The following is a 21,350-nucleotide window of genomic DNA, read 5'->3' on the forward strand; positions in this document are numbered from 1 at the left end:
TTTTTTTCTGTAGTTTTATTAATATAAACTATAATTTATGTTAGATTTATTTCATACAATATGCATTTAATTGTAATATGATAATTTGTAGATTACACTATCAGAAAGATGCAAAAAGCCTACATTGTTTTATGTTATTATACATTTAAAAAAAATCTATATAAAATATATTACATTTAATATAAAATATTAAATATCCTATCAAAGATTTCTATATCATCTATGATAATACGCTCTAAAGTAACACAATATTTGTAGCGCAATATTTGCAATAATATAATTCACAATAGATGTTATGTTGAAATCAATACTATGCATGTGTGCGCGTTTCAAAAGTCCAAAAGCAATCTGTGCGCTTATTCACACATTACGAACACCTTCTGTACATCAAGTCGCAAAGTAAACACTGTGCATTACTTTAGACACCTGTTCTACCTTCACATTCACTCCAGAGTCAGCTGTAATTGTGTGTTTGCCATGTCATTACTACTTGTTTGTGTTTCGCGCACAGTTTACAGCCATTAAAAACTCCATACACTGATTTTCTAGAGACGACACAAGATAAAGAACAGCCTGAAAAATGACACGAGTTATTAAATACTGCTACAGACGCTCACCAACAAACAAATAAACACAAACTCAGAAACACACTCACCCGTGCAGATCCTCAGGTGTGTGTTCATGCGAGCGCGTATGTGTGTGTGTGTGTGTGTGTTTTATTCCAGGACTGAGTGAAGTCTCAGATCTGAATCCTGACGTCTGTCCATCCCGTCTGCCTCTCCATTCACAAAACACACAGACGCGCATGCAGCGTACAGCCCAAAACAGCAGCGCACGCGGACACACACACACACACACACTCAGAGAGAGAGGTTTGTGTGGACGCTGACTGGAAAAAAGGAGGAGAGACTGAGAATGACAGAGAGGAGAGAGAGACTGAGAAGAGAGAGCGAGAGACACTGAGAGGGAGGATGAAGAGAGAAAGACACAGAATGAAAAGAATTGAGAGGGGGCGAGAGATACTGAGAAAGAGTGAGTGAGAAAGTGAAACACTGAAAACGTGAAAGAGTGAGACACTAAATGAGAGTGAGAGCAAGACACTGCTAACGAGAACAAGTGAGATATTGAAAATGAGAGAGTAAGACACTGAAAATATGAAAGAGTGAGTTACGTAGAATAGGAGAGTGAGATGCTGAAAACGAGATTAAGACACTGAAAACGAGAGAGAGAGACTAAAAACGAGAGAGTGAGACACTGAAAACGAGAGAGAGACTAAAAACGAGAGAGTGAGATACTGAAAACGAGAGAGACTAAAAAGGAGAGAGTGAGACACTGAAAACGAGAGAGAGACTAAAAACGAGAGAGTGAGATACTGAAAACAAGAGAGACTAAAAAGAAGAGAGTGAGACACTGAAAACGAGAGAGAGACTAAAAACGAGAGAGTGAGACACTGAAAACAAGAGAGTGAGACTGAAAACGAGAGAGTGAGACTGAAAACGAGAGAGTGAGACTGAAAACGAGAGAGTGAGACACTGAAAACGAGAGTGAGACACTGAAAACGAGAGAGTGAGATACTGAAAACGAGAGAGACTAAAAAGGAGAGAGTGAGACACTGAAAACGAGAGAGTGAGACACTGAAAACGAAAGAGAGACTAAAAACGAGAGAGTGAGACACTGAAAACGAGAGAGTGAGACACTGAAAACGAGAGAGTGAGACACTGAAAACGAGAGAGAGACTAAAAACGAGAGAGTGAGACACTGAAAACGAGAGTGAGACAGTGAAAACGAGAGAGTGAGACACTGAAAACGAGAGTGAGACACTGAAAACGAGAGAGTGAGATACTGAAAACGAGAGAGAGACTAAAAACGAGAGAGTGAGACACTGAAAACGAGAGTGAGACTGAAAATGAGAGAGTAAGACACTAAAAACAAGAGAGTGAGACACTGAAAACAAGAGAGTGAGACACTGAAAACGAGAGTGAGACTGAAAATGAGAGAGTAAGACACTAAAAACAAGAGAGTGAGACACTGAAAACGAGAGAGTGAGACACTAAAAACAAGAGAGTGAGACACTGAAAACAAGAGAGTGAGACACTGAAAACGAGAGTGAGACTGAAAACGAGAGAGTGAGACACTGAAAACCACAGAGTGAGACACTGAAAACGAGAGAGTGAGACACTGAAAACGAGAGTGAGACAGTGAAAACGAGAGAGTGAGACACTGAAAACGAGAGTGAGACACTGAAAACGAGAGAGTGAGATACTGAAAACGAGAGAGAGACTAAAAACGAGAGAGTGAGACACTGAAAACGAGAGTGAGACTGAAAACGAGAGTGAGACTGAAAATGAGAGAGTAAGACACTAAAAACAAGAGAGTGAGACACTGAAAACGAGAGAGTGAGACACTGAAAACGACAGAGTGAGACACTGAAAACGAGAGAGTGAGATACTGAAAACGAGAGAGAGACTAAAAACGAGAGAGTGAGACACTGAAAAAGAGAGCGAGACTGAAAACGAGAGAGTGAGACTCTGAGAACGAGAGAGTGAGACACTGAGAATGAGAGAGTGAGACACTGAGAATGAGAAAGAATGAGACGCTGAATACTGAGAAGAGTCAGGGTGAGAGACTGAATACGAGTGAGACACTGACAATGAGAGAACGAGACACTGAATACGAGTGAGAGAATGAGAAGGAATGAGATGCTGAATACTGAGAAGAGTCAGAGTGAGACACTGAATACGAATGAGACACTGACAATTAGGAGTGAGATGAGAGAGTGAGACACTGAGAATGAAAAAGAATGAGATGCTGAAAACTGAGAATAAGTGAGAGTGAGACACTGAATACGAGAGAGTGAGACACTGAGAATGAGAGAGTAAGACACTGAGAATGAGATGCTGAGAATAAAAGAGTGAGACACTGAGAATAAAAGAGTGAGACACTGAGACTGAGAGAGTGAGACACTGCGAATGAGAGTGAGATGTTGAGAATGAGAGAGTGAGATACTGAGAATAAAAGAGTGAGACACTGAGAATGAGATGCTGAGAATGAGAGAGTGAGATACTGAGAATAAAAGAGTGAGACACTGAGAATAAAAGAGTGAGACACTGAGACTGAGAGAGTGAGACACTGCGAATGAAAGTGAGATGTTGAGAATGAGAGAGTGAGATACTGAGAATGAAAGAGTGAGACACTGAGAATAAAAGAGTGAGACACTGAGACTGAGAGAGTGAGACACTGCGAATGAGAGTGAGATGTTGAGAATGAGAGAGTGAGATACTAAGAATAAAAGAGTGAGACACTGAGACTGAGAGAGTGAGACACTGCGAATGAGCGTGAGATGTTGAGAATGAGAGAGTGAGATACTAAGAATAAAAGAGTGAGACACTGAGACTGAGAGAGTGAGACACTGCGAATGAGAGTGAGATGTTGAGAATGAGAGAGTGAGATACTAAGAATAAAAGAGTGAGACACTGAGAATGAGATGCTGAGAATGAGAGAGTGAGATACTGAGAATAAAAGAGTGAGACACTGAGAATAAAAGAGTGAGACACTGAGAATAAAAGAGTGAGACACTGAGACTGAGAGAGTGAGACACTGCGAATGAGAGTGAGATGTTGAGAATGAGAGAGTGAGATACTGAGAATAAAAGAGTGAGACACTGAGAATGAGATGCTGAGAATGAGAGAGTGAGATACTGAGAATAAAAGAGTGAGACACTGAGAATAAAAGAGTGAGACACTGAGAATAAAAGAGTGAGACACTGAGACTGAGAGAGTGAGACACTGCGAATGAGAGTGAGATGTTGAGAATGAGAGAGTGAGATACTAAGAATAAAAGAGTGAGACACTGAGACTGAGAGAGTGAGACACTGCGAATGAGATGTTGAGAATGAGAGAGTGAGATACTAAGAATAAAAGAGTGAGACGCTGAGAATGAGATGCTGAAAATGAGAGAGTGAGATACTGAGAATAAAAGAGTGAGACACTGAGAATGAGATGCTGAGAATGAGAGAGTGAGATACTGAGAATAAAAGAGTGAGACACTGAAAATGAGATGCTGAGAATGAGAGAGTGAGATACTGAGAATGAGAGTGAGATGTTGAGAATGAGAGAGTGGGACACCGAGCATGAGAGGGTGAGTCACTGAGAATAAAAGAGTCAGACACTGAGAGTGAGACACTGAGAATAAAAGAGTCAGACACTGAGAATGAGAGAGTGAGAGCAACAGGCCCAGAGAATGAAAGAGAGAGAGAGCGACACTGAGAATGACTAAGAGAGATTGAGAGAGAGAGAGGGAGACTGAAAGAATGATAGAGCGAGAGAGGAGGTGGATCTAGTGGATGGCTGTAGTTTTTATAGCTGGGTGGGAAGCTCAGGATAATAATACCCATCCTCCTCCACAACACAGTTTAAGCTCAGTATGTAATAAAGCCCATGCTGCACAAACCCTCTGATTTGGGGTCAGACGAAATGAATTTTTAGTTTTATTCGTGAAGGATTTGCAACGCAGACTCGGGCACAAATGGAGGACAAAGAGAGAAAGAGAGAGAGAGAGAGAGAAAGTATGAGTTGTGTTTATGGGTGAAGGTGCACGACCTGCAGTTCAGGAAAACACAACGCCACAAATCACTACACACTTTATACTGAAACACAATCACTACACACTTTAACACACTCAAACACACTCACTACACACTTTACACTGAAACACACTCACTATACACTTTACACTGAAACATACTCACTACACACTTTAACATACTCAAACACACTCACTACACACTTTAACATACTCAAACACACTCACTACACACTTTACACTGAAACACACTCACTACACACTTTAACATACTCAAACACACTCACTACACACTTTACACTGAAACACACTCACTATACACTTTACACTGAAACATACTCACTACACACTTTAACATACTCAAACACACTCACTACACACTTTAACATACTCAAACACACTCACTACACACTTTACACTGAAACACACTCACTACACACTTTAACATACTCAAACACACTCACTACACACTTTAACATACTCAAACACACTCACTACACACTTTACACTGAAACACAATCACTACACACTTTACTCTGAAACACACAAACTACACACTTTACACTGAAACACACTCACTACACACTTTACACTGAAACACACTCACTACACACTTTACTCTGAAACACACTGACTATACATTTGAACACACTCAAACACACTCACTACACACTTTAACATACTCAAACACACTCACTACACACTTTACACTGAAACACAATCACTACACACTTTACTCTGAAACACACAAACTACACACTTTACACTGAAACACACTCACTACACACTTTACACTGAAACACACTCACTACACACTTTACTCTGAAACACACTGACTATACATTTGAACACACTCAAACACACTCACTACACACTTTAACATACTCAAACACACTCACTACACACTTTACACTGAAACACAATCACTACACACTTTACTCTGAAACACACAAACTACACACTTTACACTGAAACACACTCACTACACACTTTACACTGAAACACACTCACTACACACTTTACTCTGAAACACACTGACTATACATTTGAACACACTCAAACACACTCACTACACACTTTAACATACTCAAACACACTCACTACACACTTTACACTGAAACACACTCACTACACACTTTACTCTGAAACACACAAACTACACACTTTACACTGAAACACACTCACTACACACTTTACACTGAAACACACTCACTACACACTTTACTCTGAAACACACTGACTATACATTTGAACACACTCAAACACACTCACTACACACTTTAACATACTCAAACACACTCACTACACACTTTACACTGAAACACAATCACTACACACTTTACTCTGAAACACACAAACTACACACTTTACACTGAAACACACTCACTACACACTTGAACATACTCAAACACACTTACTACACACTTTACACTGAAACACACTCACTACACACTTGAACACGCTCAAATACACTCACTACACACTTGAACACACTGAAACAGCAGATTTGTGCGTCAGTAATTCTGGTTTAATGTGACTGAACTTTTGCTGGTATTTTCTGAGCGAATATTGTTTCTACAAAGTTTTTCTTTTACTAAATACTGATTATATGTGAGGTGGCACGGTGGCTCAGTGGTTAGCACTGTCGCCATACAGCAAGAGGGTCGCTGGTTCAAGTCCCGGCTGTGCCAGTTGGCATTTCTGTGTGGAGTTTGCATGTTCTCCATAAACATACACTGCATGAGTATGACAGTTCATTCTATGAATACTTTTTAAAAATTGCATTATGGACTTTTATTGTAAGTGATCAAATAAAATATAAATTATGTTAAAATTCTAAATTAAAATGAATGAATTTATATTTATGCAAATATTATTCAATTCGTCTTTATTTCTGTAGAGCTTTTACAGTTTAGATTGTCTGAAAGCAGCTTAGAAGATTATAGTGAATTGAAACCGTGTCAGTCCAGTTGTCAGAGTTTATGTTCAGTTCAGTGTGGTTTGGTATTCACTGCTGAGAGTCCAAATACGGAAGAGCAAATCCATCCATGTGCAGCTCTACATGTCCCGAACCAAACAAGCCAGTGCCAAATATTATGTCTAAATATGTACTTATTTTACTCTGTGGTTGTTGTTGTTAAATTAAGCTCAAATAAAAATAAACCAAATTGAAACCTATTATTAAAAATATTTAATTTCAGCTAGGCCGAGTTAAAATAGTTAAATTTTTATTATTTATTAATTTATTTTTTACGTTATATAATTTTATTATTAGTTTAAAATTATGAATATTTATGCAATTTATTTTGTTAAAATCCTGTAAATTTAAATGCTAACAATTAATTTAAAATAAATTTTAATATGTTAAATTTAATAATTACTGATCTAAAATAAACAAAAATAAACAACTTGATTTTAAAATGGACAAAATTTAATAATAATAATAATAATAATAATAATACATTTATTTTAACCAGTTCTAAAGTGAAAATGTTTTATTTAAGTCCAGTTAACATTTAATTCAATAATGTGGATTGTAGAATATAATGTATAATATACAGTTGAAGTCAGAATTATGAGCCCCCCTGTTTATGTTTTCCCCCAATTTCTTCTATACATTTCTAATCATAATAGTTTTAATAACTCATCTCTAATTACTGATTTATTTTATCTTTGCCATGATGACAGTAAATAATATTTGACTTGATATTTTTCAAGACACTTCTATACAGCTTAAAGTGACATTTAAAGGCTTAACTAGGTTAACTAGGTTAACTAGCCAGGTTAGGGTAATTAGGGAAGTTTTTGTATAATGATGGTTTGTTCTGTAGACTATCGAACAAAATATAGCTTAAAGAGGCTAATAATTCAGATTTTTAATTAAAATTAAAATGAAAACTGCTTTTATTCTGGCTAAAATAAGACTTTCTCCAGAAGAAAAAATATTATTATTATAAAATTTCCTTGCTCTGTTAAACATCATTTGGGAAATATTTTTTCAAAAATTCAAAGGGGGCTAATAATTCTGACTTCAACTATATATATATATATATATATATATATATATATATATATATATATATATATATATATATATATATATATATATATATATATATAATTAATAATTAAATTTCTATAAAAACAATTTTTTTTAAGTTTATCATTGATTTAAATTAAACAAAAGAAACAACTTGACCTTTAAATAAACAAAATGTAATAATTATATAAAATTAAATGTATAAAAATATATATTTCAAAGTGAAAATGTTTAATTTTCTTCTAGTTTAACCTGGTACTAACCTTATAACTCCAATAATAAAAAAAAAATTACAAATACCAATAAAAAATACAAAACACAACATAATTACTAAAACTTTCAAATCAAAGATGAATTTTTATTCATTCATTTTTTTTTTCAACGTAATCTCTTTATTCATCAGTGGTCACCGCAGCGGAATGAACCGCCAACTTATCCAGCATATGTTTTACACAGCAAACGGTCTTCCAGCTGCAACCCAGTACTGGGAAACACCCATACACACTTATTCACACACATATACACTACAAAAAAATTAAGCTTATTTAATTCCCCTATAGCGCATGTGTTTGGAATGTGGGGGAAAACCCCACCAACACGGGAAGAACATGCAAACTCCACACAAAAATGCCAAATGGCCCAGCTGGGACTCGAACCAGCAACTTCTTGCTGTGAAATTAAGTAAACTTGTTAATTTTTAACAATTAAATTGTTGCAAAAACAAATCAACAGCTCATTTGAAACGTTATTTTTTGAGTGTACTTTCTAGTGTTTTGCACGTCAGGTTAATTAAACGAGATGTTATTTAATGCAGACGTTATATGACTTTCTAGTTAATTAGAAGTTGGTTGTTTTCTGCGTGTGGTTTGACCCACATTTCTGCATCTTCCTCAACAGGCTGAAACCCAAACCTGCTGAGTTATTTAACCTGTAAACCTATACTCACTGCGGACTGACTGACAGTGAGCGTATTTAGTTAACCACAACACTCATACACACATATCCAACTAAGAGAATTACTAAAAGACAAACACAACAAAGCGGCCGGCTTTTATAATACAAATTAAAATGACAGTGGCCTGAAAATATGAAGAAAACAAACATCTAAATATGAGAGTATCTAAAATGAAAGATGATTTTAGATACTATGAGAGTATCTAAAAAAATTGTTTATACATTTTGAATTGTGTAAATGTAATACTTTAGATATGTTTTTATTTATTGTAAGTTTTTTAATAGTGTATATATCAATGTATATTAGATTTATTTAAATGGTATATTTCAACATTTTTAATGAAAAATGAATCTGTAAATAGCAATTTAATTGTGTGAATGTATTATACAGATAGGTTTTTAATTATATATATATTATAATTATATATTTATTTTAATGGCATGTTTCAACATATTTGATAAAAAGTGATACATCTGTTAAATTTTTAATTGTTTATGTATTATTTTAGATGTGCTTTTAATTATTGTAGATATTTAGAAACTTTAATGGTATAGTTCAATGTATTTAATGGAAAATAATGTATATTTGTGTATATTTTAATTATATTAATGTATTTATTTATATGTTTTATTTATATATTTTTAGAATTATTTTTATGGCATATTTCAACGTATTTAATGTAAAGTGATATATCAGTCAATGCAATTTTAATTGTGTCAATGTATTACTGTAGACATGTTTTAATTGTTTTATATATATATATAAGATATATTTTAATGCCATATTTCAACATATTTAAAAATTTTAATTGTGTAAAAGTGTTAATTTTTGTAGGTTTTTAATTATTATATATTGTATTATTATATACATTTTTAATTATATGTTTGTATAAATTATATGCAAAAACTATGTATAAAACATTTTAATTGCATTAATCAATATTAATATATTTAATTTATATTAAAGAAAATACAATGAAGTGCTTTTGTTTTTACTAAAAATTACATGTATTAAAATTAGTATTTAAAAAAATATATAATAGTATTTAAAAAATCCGTATATAAAATTATAATTGTGTAAACATTAATTTGTATATGTTTTAAATAAGTTGTATATATAATTGTATATTTCAATGTATTTAATAAAATAATCAATTAATAAATAACGTACAACAAAGTGCTTTTGTTTTAAAAAAAATTATTAACATTTAAATATTTTATATATATATATATATATATATATATATATATATATATATATATATATATATATATATAATATTTTAAAAAAATATGTATATAATTTTAATTAAGTAAATGTGTTCGTTTACAATTATTTTTAATTTAAAAATCTGTGTTCATTTTAATGCTATATTATTTTAAAAAGTCAAACTAAATTAAACTAATTATAATAAATTGCAATTAAAATGTTCTATTGTATGTATTTTTTTTAAATATTTAGTTTTATATTTTCTTATATTTTATTTTTTTAATTAGTCTTTTTCTTCATGTTCTAAAAAACTTTTAAACCATAAACAAAATATTAATAAAAAATGAAAGTACTTTTACAAACCTCATTGTCCTCATTGTATCATCATTTTATTTAAAATTAAATCTCTTTATCTTTAAAAACCATATAAAAATCTCTGATTTGCTACTTTTATTCAAGTCAACGTGAACATTTACATTTTGTCCAGATCATATTTGTGTTCTTATAATTTAATATTTTAATAACAATTTAATAATCGTAATAATAGTATTTTTTTCTTTTAAATTATTTTTATTTTATTCATTTATTTGTTTGTTTATTTATTCATTGCTAATTAGTCTTTCTTTATGTTCTACAAAACTTTTTGACCATAAATAAAATATTAATAAAATAAAAAAGTCATTTTACGAATTTCTTTGAACAAGACAGAAAAACACTGTATTATAATAATAATTACAATAATAATAATATTTCACAAATAGAGTTGTGTGTGTGAGAAAAGAGAAAAAGGAGTGTGTTTTCTTCAAATCTATTGTTTCCACAGCAATAAAACGATGTGTGTGTGTGTGTGTGTGTGTGTGTGTGTGTGTGTGTGTGTGTGTGTGTGTGTGTGTGTGTGTGTGTGTGTGTGTGTATGTGTGTGTGTGTGTGTGTGTTTTGGCACAGTGTCATTAGTCTTTAAGTCATGACTTGACGCTTTACATGGACAGGATTTCCTAAATGACATCAAGAATTCACGTAGTTATGTAATTTATGACAGAGACTCATCATGAAAGCCACTGAGGGATTCTGGGACTTTTTTTGTGATTGTGTGTAAAATGTAGATTGAGATGTGAAGTGACTTTTGGAGATGCGTGTGTGTTTGTCTTCATACGTGCAGCATTATTTGTGGCTTTTCTGACTTGTTGTCATAGAAACCTCAGGTGATTCTGCACTTTCCTGCACGAGACTGGTTTAACCCAGATACACAAACTCTAGAATAAACACTCTTTAATGGTTTAACTGCTTGCAAATAAATAAAATAAAATAGGGTAAATTAAACTAAGTTAAATAAAGCACCAGAATGTTGCAACAATTAAATTAAATTAAATTAAATTAAATTAAATTAAATTAAATTAAATTAAATTAAATTAAATTAAATTAAATTAAATTAAATTAAATTTATTTTATTTTATTTTACTTTATTTTATTTTATTTTATTTTATTATTTTATACTCTTCAAATGTTGTTTTGGCATTTAATAAAATTTTTAATGTTTTGTTGGTTTTAAAGCTCCAGAATGTTGCAACAATGCGTCAGATAAGATAAAATTAATTTAAAATAAAACTTAAAATAAAATTTTAAATAAAATAAAATAAAAACTTAAACAAAATAAATAAATTTATAAAATAAAAACTTAAGTTAATTAACTTAAATAAATTGAAAATGTTAAAAAATGTAATAAAAAATTGTAAAAATTTAATTAAATAAAATCTAAAAATTAAATAAAAATAATATAAAAAATATCGAAAATAATAAATAAAATAAAATAAAAATTTAAAAAATAAAAACTTACATTAAATAAAATAAAAACTTACTCAAATTAAATAAATGCAACCATACAATAAATAGTATTCTATTAAAACCTTAATAAAATAAATAAAACTTAAATAAAATGAAATAAAATAAAAACTTGCGTAAATTAACTTAAATGCAACCATTAAATTAAAATGAATAGTATCAGTTAGCAATATATATAAAGCAATTATTAAAAATAAAATGAGGATGGACAATATGTTGTAATCCTGATTATCTTAAAAGTAGAGGAAAGGAAATGTGTAGGGGAAAAGAAGGAAACGAAACAAATTCTAAAAATCATATTAAGATACTAAATAAATCATAGCATTAATCAAATCATTTACCAATCAAACAGAGGCATAGCAACACCCTGGCAACCAAAGCCAAACACTGAAAATGTTGCCGCCCACTTAAGTACTGTTACTTTCTTAAATAATCACCAAGCAACCAAATGAAACATTGTAACAGCTGTATAGCAGCACCCTGGCAACCAAAGCCAAGCACTGAAAATGGTGCCGCCTACTTGAAGACCTGTTACTTTACTAAATAATAACCTAGCAACCAAATGAATCATTGTAACACCCTGGCAACCAAAGCCAAGCTCTGAAACGTGTGTTGCCCACTTTATTTATTTATTTGTCGTTTGGTTTAAAGCCTTATAAAATTTAAACCAAGCAGGTAAAAGAAGAACCACAAAATGACAAACTTTTATCTGAAGCAAATATACTTATAAAAACAGACAAAATCAGAAAGATACGAGTCAGAGGAAAGAAACTCAGGCAGATGGAACAAGTGGACTGATCACAGACATTTTGGGTGAACTATCCCTTTAACAATCTCAAAAAGCAAAACTGCTCTCTATTCAAAGCTTAATCAATTATTATTACAATTATTGCTGGAAATTAATTAATCTATGGACAAAACGAGTAGAGTTTTACTTCAGTAACCTGACTGTGGTGCTCGGTTCCATCAATTGTTGTGTGCATGTGTGTGATTGAATGTGTTACGTAAACTCCTCAGTTTTACATTCTCTGTGTTTTCCAAGGCTTCAGATTAGCCATTCGGGACGCTGTGCACAGATGTATGCTGGGAGTGGGGGATCTGGCGCTCCAGGGTGTGGGCTTGTGGGAAAAAATTTGTCATCTCTGCCCACTTACAGACAAACCCACCAACTAGGGTGGGAAACATTTGTCCAAGGACACACACACACACACACATACACACACACACACACACACACACACACACAAACACACACACACACACACACACACACACGTATAGAGCCCAAAATATGCACCAAGGTCATCAGCAGAGCCCTCCACACACCAGCTTGTTGTGTCTTTTGCTCGGTTTCATCTGCGTTATCTGCTATCTTCTGCACAGACACACACACACACACATATTAGAGACGCAGTGAGTGGATTTTGGAAATGTGTGAAGTTTCTTCCAATGAAACACGAGGCATGATTCGCAAATGAAGGATTTTCAGAAGTCAGAATTATTAACCCTCTTGTATTTTTCCCCCCGATTTCTGTTTAATAGTGAGAAGTTGTTGTTTTTTTTTCAACAGACTCTAAGCACTATAGTTTTATCTTTGCCATGATGACAGCACATCGTATTTGACTAGATATTTTCAAGATAATCGTATTTAGCTTTAAAGTGACATTTAAAGGCTTAATTAGGTTCATTAGGTTAACTAGGCTAGTCATTGTATAACAGGGGTTTGCTCTGTAGACAATATTGCTTAAGGGGGCTAATAATATTGACCTTAAAATGGCTTAAGAAAAATATTAAAAACTGCTTTTCTCCAGAAGAAAACATATGATCAGACATACTGTTAAAATTTCCTGAATTAGTTAAACATAATTTGGGAAAAATTTGAAAAAGAGAACAAAAATCACAGACAGGGAAGTAACTTAACTGTATCTTTCATTTGAAAACAATGCAATCTAAAATAATCGCTTAACCATGCAAAAATGAAATAAAACATCGTCGAATTTAATTACTGTTTAAATGATCATGAAACCCATCACTTTGGGATTAGGTGTACCTCCGAGTTTATTCAAAAGATGCTTCATAATGGGCAACGAGCTCCACCAGCAAAGGGCAGGAGTGGGCGTGGTATATATATATATATATGTATATATGTATATATGTATGTATGTGTATATATATATGTGTGTGTGTGTGTGTGTGTGTATGTATATATATATATATATATATATATATATATATATATATATATATATATATATATATATATATATATATATATATATATATGTGTGTGTTTTCATTTTGGAAGGGGTGCTGTGCCCCAGTAGAGCTTTGTCTAGCAACGCCCCTGGTTTGGATTGTGGGGTAAACCAGCGACCTTCTGTGAGGTGACTGTGTTAACCACTCTGCCACTGTGTCGCCCCCCTGTTTTATCTAATATCTCAAATTTATCATTATTGATATCTCAACTTCTCCAAAGCAAGCTTGTTTGCCAAATCTCTACCCCACATCTTTTTAATTTAGTTCAATCCCATTACTTAAAATAAAAATAGGATATGCTTTAGATTTCATTTCAGCTTCAGTTCAGCCTTTCTGTGCATTCAGCTTGTGTTTTTTTATTAGTTCATGCATTGCTTGGCAACTAAACCTGAAGCGTTGCTATGAAATGTTTTAAAATCAAAATCAATTAACATTCCTCAATTATTCTCATTGGTATGCACTCTGAAAGTCAGCATTTAAAGGGAGAAACGTGATTATTGGCATTGCGACATGTTTAACGACGCTCAAACTGACCGCTGTGTCCTCTAATATGTCATTAATCAGCCTAATCATGCATGTAAATGTGTTTGCACGTGTGTGTGAGACAGATGGAGAGTGTGTGAGGGTGTGTGTTTTTTGTGTTTTTTGAGATGCTCCTTCTGAGAGGACATTTTTGTGGAGGATTGTGAGGGGGAGGCTGGCCTGTGTGTGTGTGTGTGTGTGTGTGTGTGTGTGCGTGTGTGTGCGTGTGTGTGTGTGAGTGATTATGACTAGCCCCTGTCTGCCCTCAGGCCCTCTGGCTCTACCTAATTAAAACCAACCAGGCTGCAGGGCACAGGAGACAGATGTCTGTCAAAGCGCGCGCACACACACACGCTTACACACACACGAGATGCAAGCTTTCATAGTGATCAGTCACACACTGTATGTGCATATGTCGCTTCATGCAAAAAATGCAAGTGCATATCACACGTGCTCACACACACATGCATACAGACAAACACACACACACGCTTTCTCTCTCTCGCTCACACACACACACAGAGTTCATAGAAATCTATATTGAAAATGGCAGTGGATGTTTAGCAGGCTGTCTGGCTCATACAGCCATGTTAAATTTAGACGGACCTAAAAAAAAAAAACGAAATGTACGTGATTTTGGAACAGACTGGGGGAAAAGTTAAAATATAAAATATTTAAATGTTTTCTTGTGAACCGTATTGGATTTGCAATAAATAGGAGCAAACAAAGTGTTCACATTTAGAAATAGCATTTAGCAATTGATTTATTAATTGACTTCCCACTGATGTGTTACAAAAATATTATTAAGTGTATTAAATGTCAATTAAAATGTCTATTTATTTGTTGTAAATATATACAGTTGAAGTCAGAATTATTAGCCCCACTTTGAATTTTTTTTTCTCTCTTTTTTTTTTTTACATTTCCCAAATGATGTTTAACAGAGCAAGGACATTTTCATAGTATGTCTGATAATATTTTTTCTTCTGGTGAAAGTTTTATTTGTTTTATTTTGGCTAGAATAAAAGCAGTTTTTAATTTTTTAATCACCATTTTAAGGACAATTATTAGCCCCTTTAAGCTATATTTTATTCTGATAGTCTACAGAACAAATCATCATTATACAATAACTTGCCTAATTCCGCTAACCTGCCTAGTTAACCTAATTAACCTAGTGAAGGCTTTAAATGTCACTTTAAGCTGTATAGAAGCGTCTTGAAAAATATCTAGTCAAATATTATTTACTGTCATCATGTCAAAGATAAAATAAATCAGTTATTAGAGATGAGTTATTAAAACTAATATGATTAGAAATATGTTGAAATAAAATCTCTCTGTTAAATAGAAAACGGGGACAAAAAATAAATGGGGGTGAATTATTCAGGGGGGCTAATAATTCTGACTTTAACTGTATGTAGTGCGGGGGAAATATTCAATAAGTCATGTTTTTTTCCTGGGCATATTTCTTCTAAAGAAGCTGTAGACATGGAATTGAACCAGATTTTGGAAAAACCCCAAACAATACAAACATAAAAATAAAACTAAACAAAAAAAAGCGGATAAATGAGTTATAAATGACAGAAGCAGAAAGAGCTGAACTATTGAAATGTATTTAATACTTTAAATAACAGCTTTTTTTTGGTGCAGCAGGTTAAATCTCTCATGTGGAGAATGAAGTCACCTGCATTGCTCAGGTGTGAGTTTCTCACAGTCTTCAACAGAGTCAATCTTGATGCTTCTGTGGTGCTTGTCCATCAAATCTGAGCTTTATTCTGTATTTTCTATTGGATTGGGGATCAGGTGATTGGCTGGGCCATTCTACAGCTTGATTTTCTTTCTCTGAAAGCATTGGAGAGTTTTCTTGCCTGTGTTTTGGATCATTGTCTTGCTGAAATGTCCACCCTGGTTTCATCTTCATCCTCCTGCTAGTGTAGATGTTGGACTGAAGCAGCTGATATTCATTTACACTGAAGAAGGGCAAAGGGTTGCTGAAGAACTGCTGAGAGCAGCTGTCTGGGCTTTCACTGCTGAACTACACCTCCCTTTCTTCATGTGTTCAATACTTTTTCCCTGCATCATTTTTTTACACAGAACTTCATTTGTAAACTAATTAGATTTGCTTTCTTTGCATATATGGATTTCTTTGGTTGTTTTTAACATCTGGTGAAATTTTCAAGTCAACGGCATGTTTAGAAATATGTTTTCTTAAAAAAAGGGGACATGTTCAGTTCTCTATTTTCCCTGCTATATATAATTATTATTTATAATTATTTATATAATAATAGTAACAAAATTAATATTAATTATTATTATTATTATTCATTCATTTTCTTTTTGGCTTAATCAGGGGTCGCCACAGTGGAATGAACTGCCAACTTATCCAGCATATGTTTTACGCACCGGATGCCCTTCCAGCTGCAACCCATCACTGGGAAACACCAATACACTCTTGCATCCACACTCATACACTACAGACAATTTAGTTTATCCAATTCCCCTATAACACATGCGTTTGGACTGTGGGGAAAACCGGAGCACCCGGAGGAAACCCACGCCAACACAGGGAGAACATGCAAACTCCACACAGAAATGGCAACTGACCCAGCTGGGACTCGAACCAGCGACCTTCTTGCTGTGAGACGATTGTGCAACCCAGTGCGCCACCATGACCATGCTATTAATATTATTAATATCATTATTAATATTAATATTATTATTATATCTATAATTAAATGACAGTCAGTTAATAAAATAATTAAATTGGTTAACACGTAAGTTCATTATCTACAGTCCAAGGCTTTGACGTTTTGACGTTATCAATATATTATGCAGATTTCCTGTAAAAGTGCCCAGCTGTGCTTGTTAACTGATAGTTTGTGATTGTACATTCTCAGTTTATTGGCCAGGAGGTAATGCAGGTTTCATCTCCGCTAGTGAAAACTTGACATGGATTACTTATTTAAATGATCATCAGTGATGGGAAACAGAATCCAGGTATAATAGTGTGTGTGTGTGTGTGTGTCTGTGTGTCTGTGAGGTTGTGTGTGTGTGTGTGTGTGTGTGTGTGTGTGTCTGTGAGGTTGTGTGTGAGTGTGCGCTTGAGAAATAATGTGTGTGTTATGCATATACACACCCAGGCCACTTTATTAGGTACACCTTACTAGTACTGGATTGGACTCCCTTTTGTCTTCAAAACTGCCTTAATCCTTCACAGCATAGATTGAACAAGCTACTGGAAATATTCCTCCTAGATTTTGCTCCATATAGACATGATAGCATCACACAGTTGCTGCAGATTTGTTGGCTTCACATCCATGATGAGAATCTCCCCTTCCACCACATCCCAAAGGTGCTCTATTGGATTGACATGGGGACTGTGGAGGCCATTTGAGTACAGTGAACTCATTGTCATGTTCAAGAAAAAGATGATTCAGGCTTTGACATGGTGCGTTATCCTGCTGGAAGTAGCCATCAGAAGATGTGTACACTGTGGTCATAAAGGGATGGACATGATCAGCAACAATACTCAGGTAGGCTGTGGTGTTGACACGGTGCTCAATTGGTACTAATGAGCCCAAAGGGTGCCAAGAAAATCTCCCCCACACCATTACACCACCAGCAGCCTGAACCATTGATACAAGGCAGGATGGATCCATGCTTTCATATTGTTGATGCCAAATTCTGACCCGACCATCCGAATGTGTCAGCAGAAATGGAGACTCATCAGAGCAGCAACGTTTCTCCAATCTTCTATTGTCCAGTTTTGGTGAGCCTGTGTGAATTGTAGCCTCAGTTTCCTGTTCTTAGCTGACAGGAGTGGTGTGTGTGTTCTGCTGCTGTAGCCCATCCGCCTCGAGGTTGGACATTTTGTGTTCAGAGATGCTCTTCTGCAGACCTCAGTTGTATCGAGTGCTTATTTGAGTTATTGTTGACTTTCTATCAGCTGGAACCAGTCTGGCCATTCTCCTCTGACATCAACAAGGTATTTGCGCCCACAGAACTGGTGCTCACTGGATATTTTCTCTTTTTCTCTGTAAACTCTAAAGATAGTTGTGCGTGAAAATCCCAGTAGATCAGCAGTTTCTGAAATACTCAGACCAGACCGTCTGGCACCAACAACCACATTCAAAGTCACTTAAATTCCCTTTCTTCCCCATTTTGATACTCTGTTTGAACTGCAGCAGGTCGTCTTGACCATGTCTACATGCCTAAATGCATTGAGCTGCTGCCGTGTGATTGGCTAATTAGAAATTTGCATTAATGAGCAGTTGGACAGGTGTACCTAATAAAGTGGCCGCTGAGTGTATATGTGGGTTTGTGCACATGTCCAGCACTCTTTGTTCAGTCTGGTTGGAGTTTTGGATCATCTATGTGAGGGCCAGACGTGTAAAGTGAGCAGATTCTGGCCACTCCACACCTTCTGGCAGCTCTTTAAAGGCCCGCTGGAGGGCTCAGATTTGGTTTTAGGGTCAAAGGTCACAATCAGATTAAGGTTGAGTTTTGGTTTAGGGTTAGACACTCGGTTGTGATGGTCAAGGTTATGGATAAGGGGCTTCAGATTACAGATTACACTTTAGATTACACTATCGTCACTAAACCAGCCGTGCATAAGTGTGTGTGAGTGTGTGTGTGTGTGTGTGTGTGTGTGTGTGGGGTTGGGTGGGTGGATCAATGTGTCCTTATTTTAAACAGAGTGAGTGAGTAAATGATGGCCCACACACTCATTTCTCTGGCTCTGTCTCTCCCCTCCTCTGTGCCTCTCCTCTGTTCTCAGAGCAGTGGGTGGACCCAGTTTCAAAACCCAAACCTTACAGCAGCATTACAAAACGACCCGCTTTCCCTCTCAGTGTGTGTGTGTGTGTGTGTGATCAGTTTCTAAACTTGTGTTGTGGTGTCGCCCTAAATGCTTTGTGTGTGTGTGTTCGTTTTTCTGTCTCTGTTTGTGTGTGTGTGTGTGTGTGTGTGTGTGTGTGTGTGTTTGACAGAGATCAGTTTCTAAACTTGTGTCACCCTGAATGCTGTGTGTGTGTGTTTGTTTGCCTCTGTGTGTGTGTGTGTGTGTGTGTGTGTGTGTGTGTGTGTGTGTGTGTGTGCGTGCGTGCGTGCGCGCGCGCGCGCGGGGGTGTGCGTGTGTGTGTGAGTGAGTGTGTGTTTGTGTGTTTGTGTGTGTGTGTCTGTGTGTGTGTGCGCGCGCGGGTGTGTGCGTGTGTGTGTGTGTGTGTGTGTGTGTGTGTGTGTGTGTGTGTGTGTGTGTGTGTGTGTGAGTGAGTGAGTGTGGCAGTGACCAGTCAACTTGTGTTGTAGTGTCACCCTGAATATGGTGTGTGTGGTGTGTGTGTGTAAGAGAGAAAGTGGAGAAAGTGTTTGTGTGAGAGTGTGTGGTGTGTGTGAGACAAAGATTGTGTGTAAAAGAGTTTGTGTATGTTTGTGTTTGTGAATTTGTGTATGAGAGAGTGTGTGGAAGAGAAAGTGGGTGTGTGTGTCTGTCTGTCTGTGTGTGATTGTGTGTATATGTATGTGTGGAAGTGTTTGTGTGAGTGAAAGTGTGCAAGTGTCTGTGTGAAATTGTGTGCTCATGCGCGTGCGTGTGTGTAAAAGAGTGTTTGCGTTGTTTGTATGTGTGGGGAAAAAGAGTGTGTTTGTATGTATGTGATTGAGTGAGTGTGTGTGTGTGTGTTTGTGTGTGTGTGTGAGAGAGAGAGAGAGAGAGAGAGAGAGAGAGAAATGAGTGTGTATGTGAGAGTGTGTGTGTACATCAGCAGTGTGATTCTCTGAGTTGCCGCTTTTCTCACACAGGAAACACCTACAGGAGTTCAGACGTTCCCCAATCAGCTGCTCTCACTTTTCAGAAAGACCAGATGAAAACACACAAACACACTCAGATCAACTTAGACACACACACACACACATATACATACACACACACACACACACACACACACACACACACACACACACACAGCTATCTTTATGGGGACTTTCCATAGACGTAATGATTTTTATGCTGTACAGATAATCTATATTTTAATATAATAATATAATAATCTATAATTATATGTACTGGATTTATTAGTACTGATGAGCTTGAGTAAAACGTTTGGATTTTGGTTGTACTATAAAAATCTGATTGTTCTTATTGCACATTTCAAATAAAAAAAAATATATATATTATTATTATTAACTACGACTTAAGGTCCCAACTTGCCTATCATAAAGACTCTATCTTTATAAGAGAAAATTAAATAAAATACAATAAAAAAAGAATAGGTAACAAGATTCAGAAGATATGATCTTATTTACACATGCATGCACTGCAAGAGTTAAAAGATATGAAAAGTGTGAGAATGCACTACTCTCTATAAAAAAAAAGTACTTATCGAACATAGAGACTTTGAGTTGATCAAAAGTAACAGTAAAACTCTGATGTGGCAATAAAACATATTATGCTTCAAATAAATGTTTTTCTTTTGATAAGAAGAGCTTGAATTTTTTTTTTTTAAATAATACACACTAAATAATGTATTTAAATTACACTTTTAACCCACAAAGGTGAGTTTGTCCATATTTGATCCAATATTGGGTTACAACGACCCACTAGTTTTTTTTTTAGATTATATAAAGCAGATTAATAATATTCATAAAAAGTGTCCTCATCATCAAATTAGCTCATATAGGAATGATTTCTGAAGAATCATGTGACGTTGAAGACTTTAATGTTGTTGATTTGCTAATGATAATGTTAATAATAGAGTTAATGATGTGGTAAATTCAGCATTTATTTGTAGGATTAAATTAAATGAAAACAATATTAATGTAGAAATGTTTTGATTTGAAATAAATATATAAACAACACATACAAATGTTACTGTTTTTACTGTAATTTGATCAAATAAACAAAGCCTTGATGAGCGGAATACACTTCTTTTACAAATACCATGCAATCCTTCTGAC

General features: G+C 34.7%; 1 protein-coding gene across 2 annotated transcripts in view; it reads right to left on the reverse strand.

The window, feature by feature from the left end:
* The window catches only part of zbtb7c (zinc finger and BTB domain containing 7C), an 80,919-nt gene that overhangs the window by 44,598 nt on the left and 14,971 nt on the right, over positions 1-21,350 (reverse strand). Inside the window, exons 1-2 of one of the 2 annotated variants that reach the window (XM_087300500.2) lie at positions 1,412-1,760; positions 656-1,332 (exon numbers count right to left, since the gene is read on the reverse strand). The exons of the other annotated variant lie outside the window; for it this stretch is intronic. Of the exons in view, the coding sequence (XP_087156626.1) occupies positions 656-683 (28 nt within the window). The 5' untranslated portion in view covers positions 684-1,332; positions 1,412-1,760. Of the gene's footprint in view, positions 1-655; positions 1,333-1,411; positions 1,761-21,350 lie in introns of those variants that run through there. 2 annotated transcript variants of the gene reach the window in all.

Source organism: Danio rerio, chromosome 21 (assembly GCF_052040795.2).
Source record: "Danio rerio strain M-AB ecotype USA chromosome 21, GRCz13ab, whole genome shotgun sequence".
Taxonomy (NCBI): domain Eukaryota; kingdom Metazoa; phylum Chordata; class Actinopteri; order Cypriniformes; family Danionidae; genus Danio; species Danio rerio.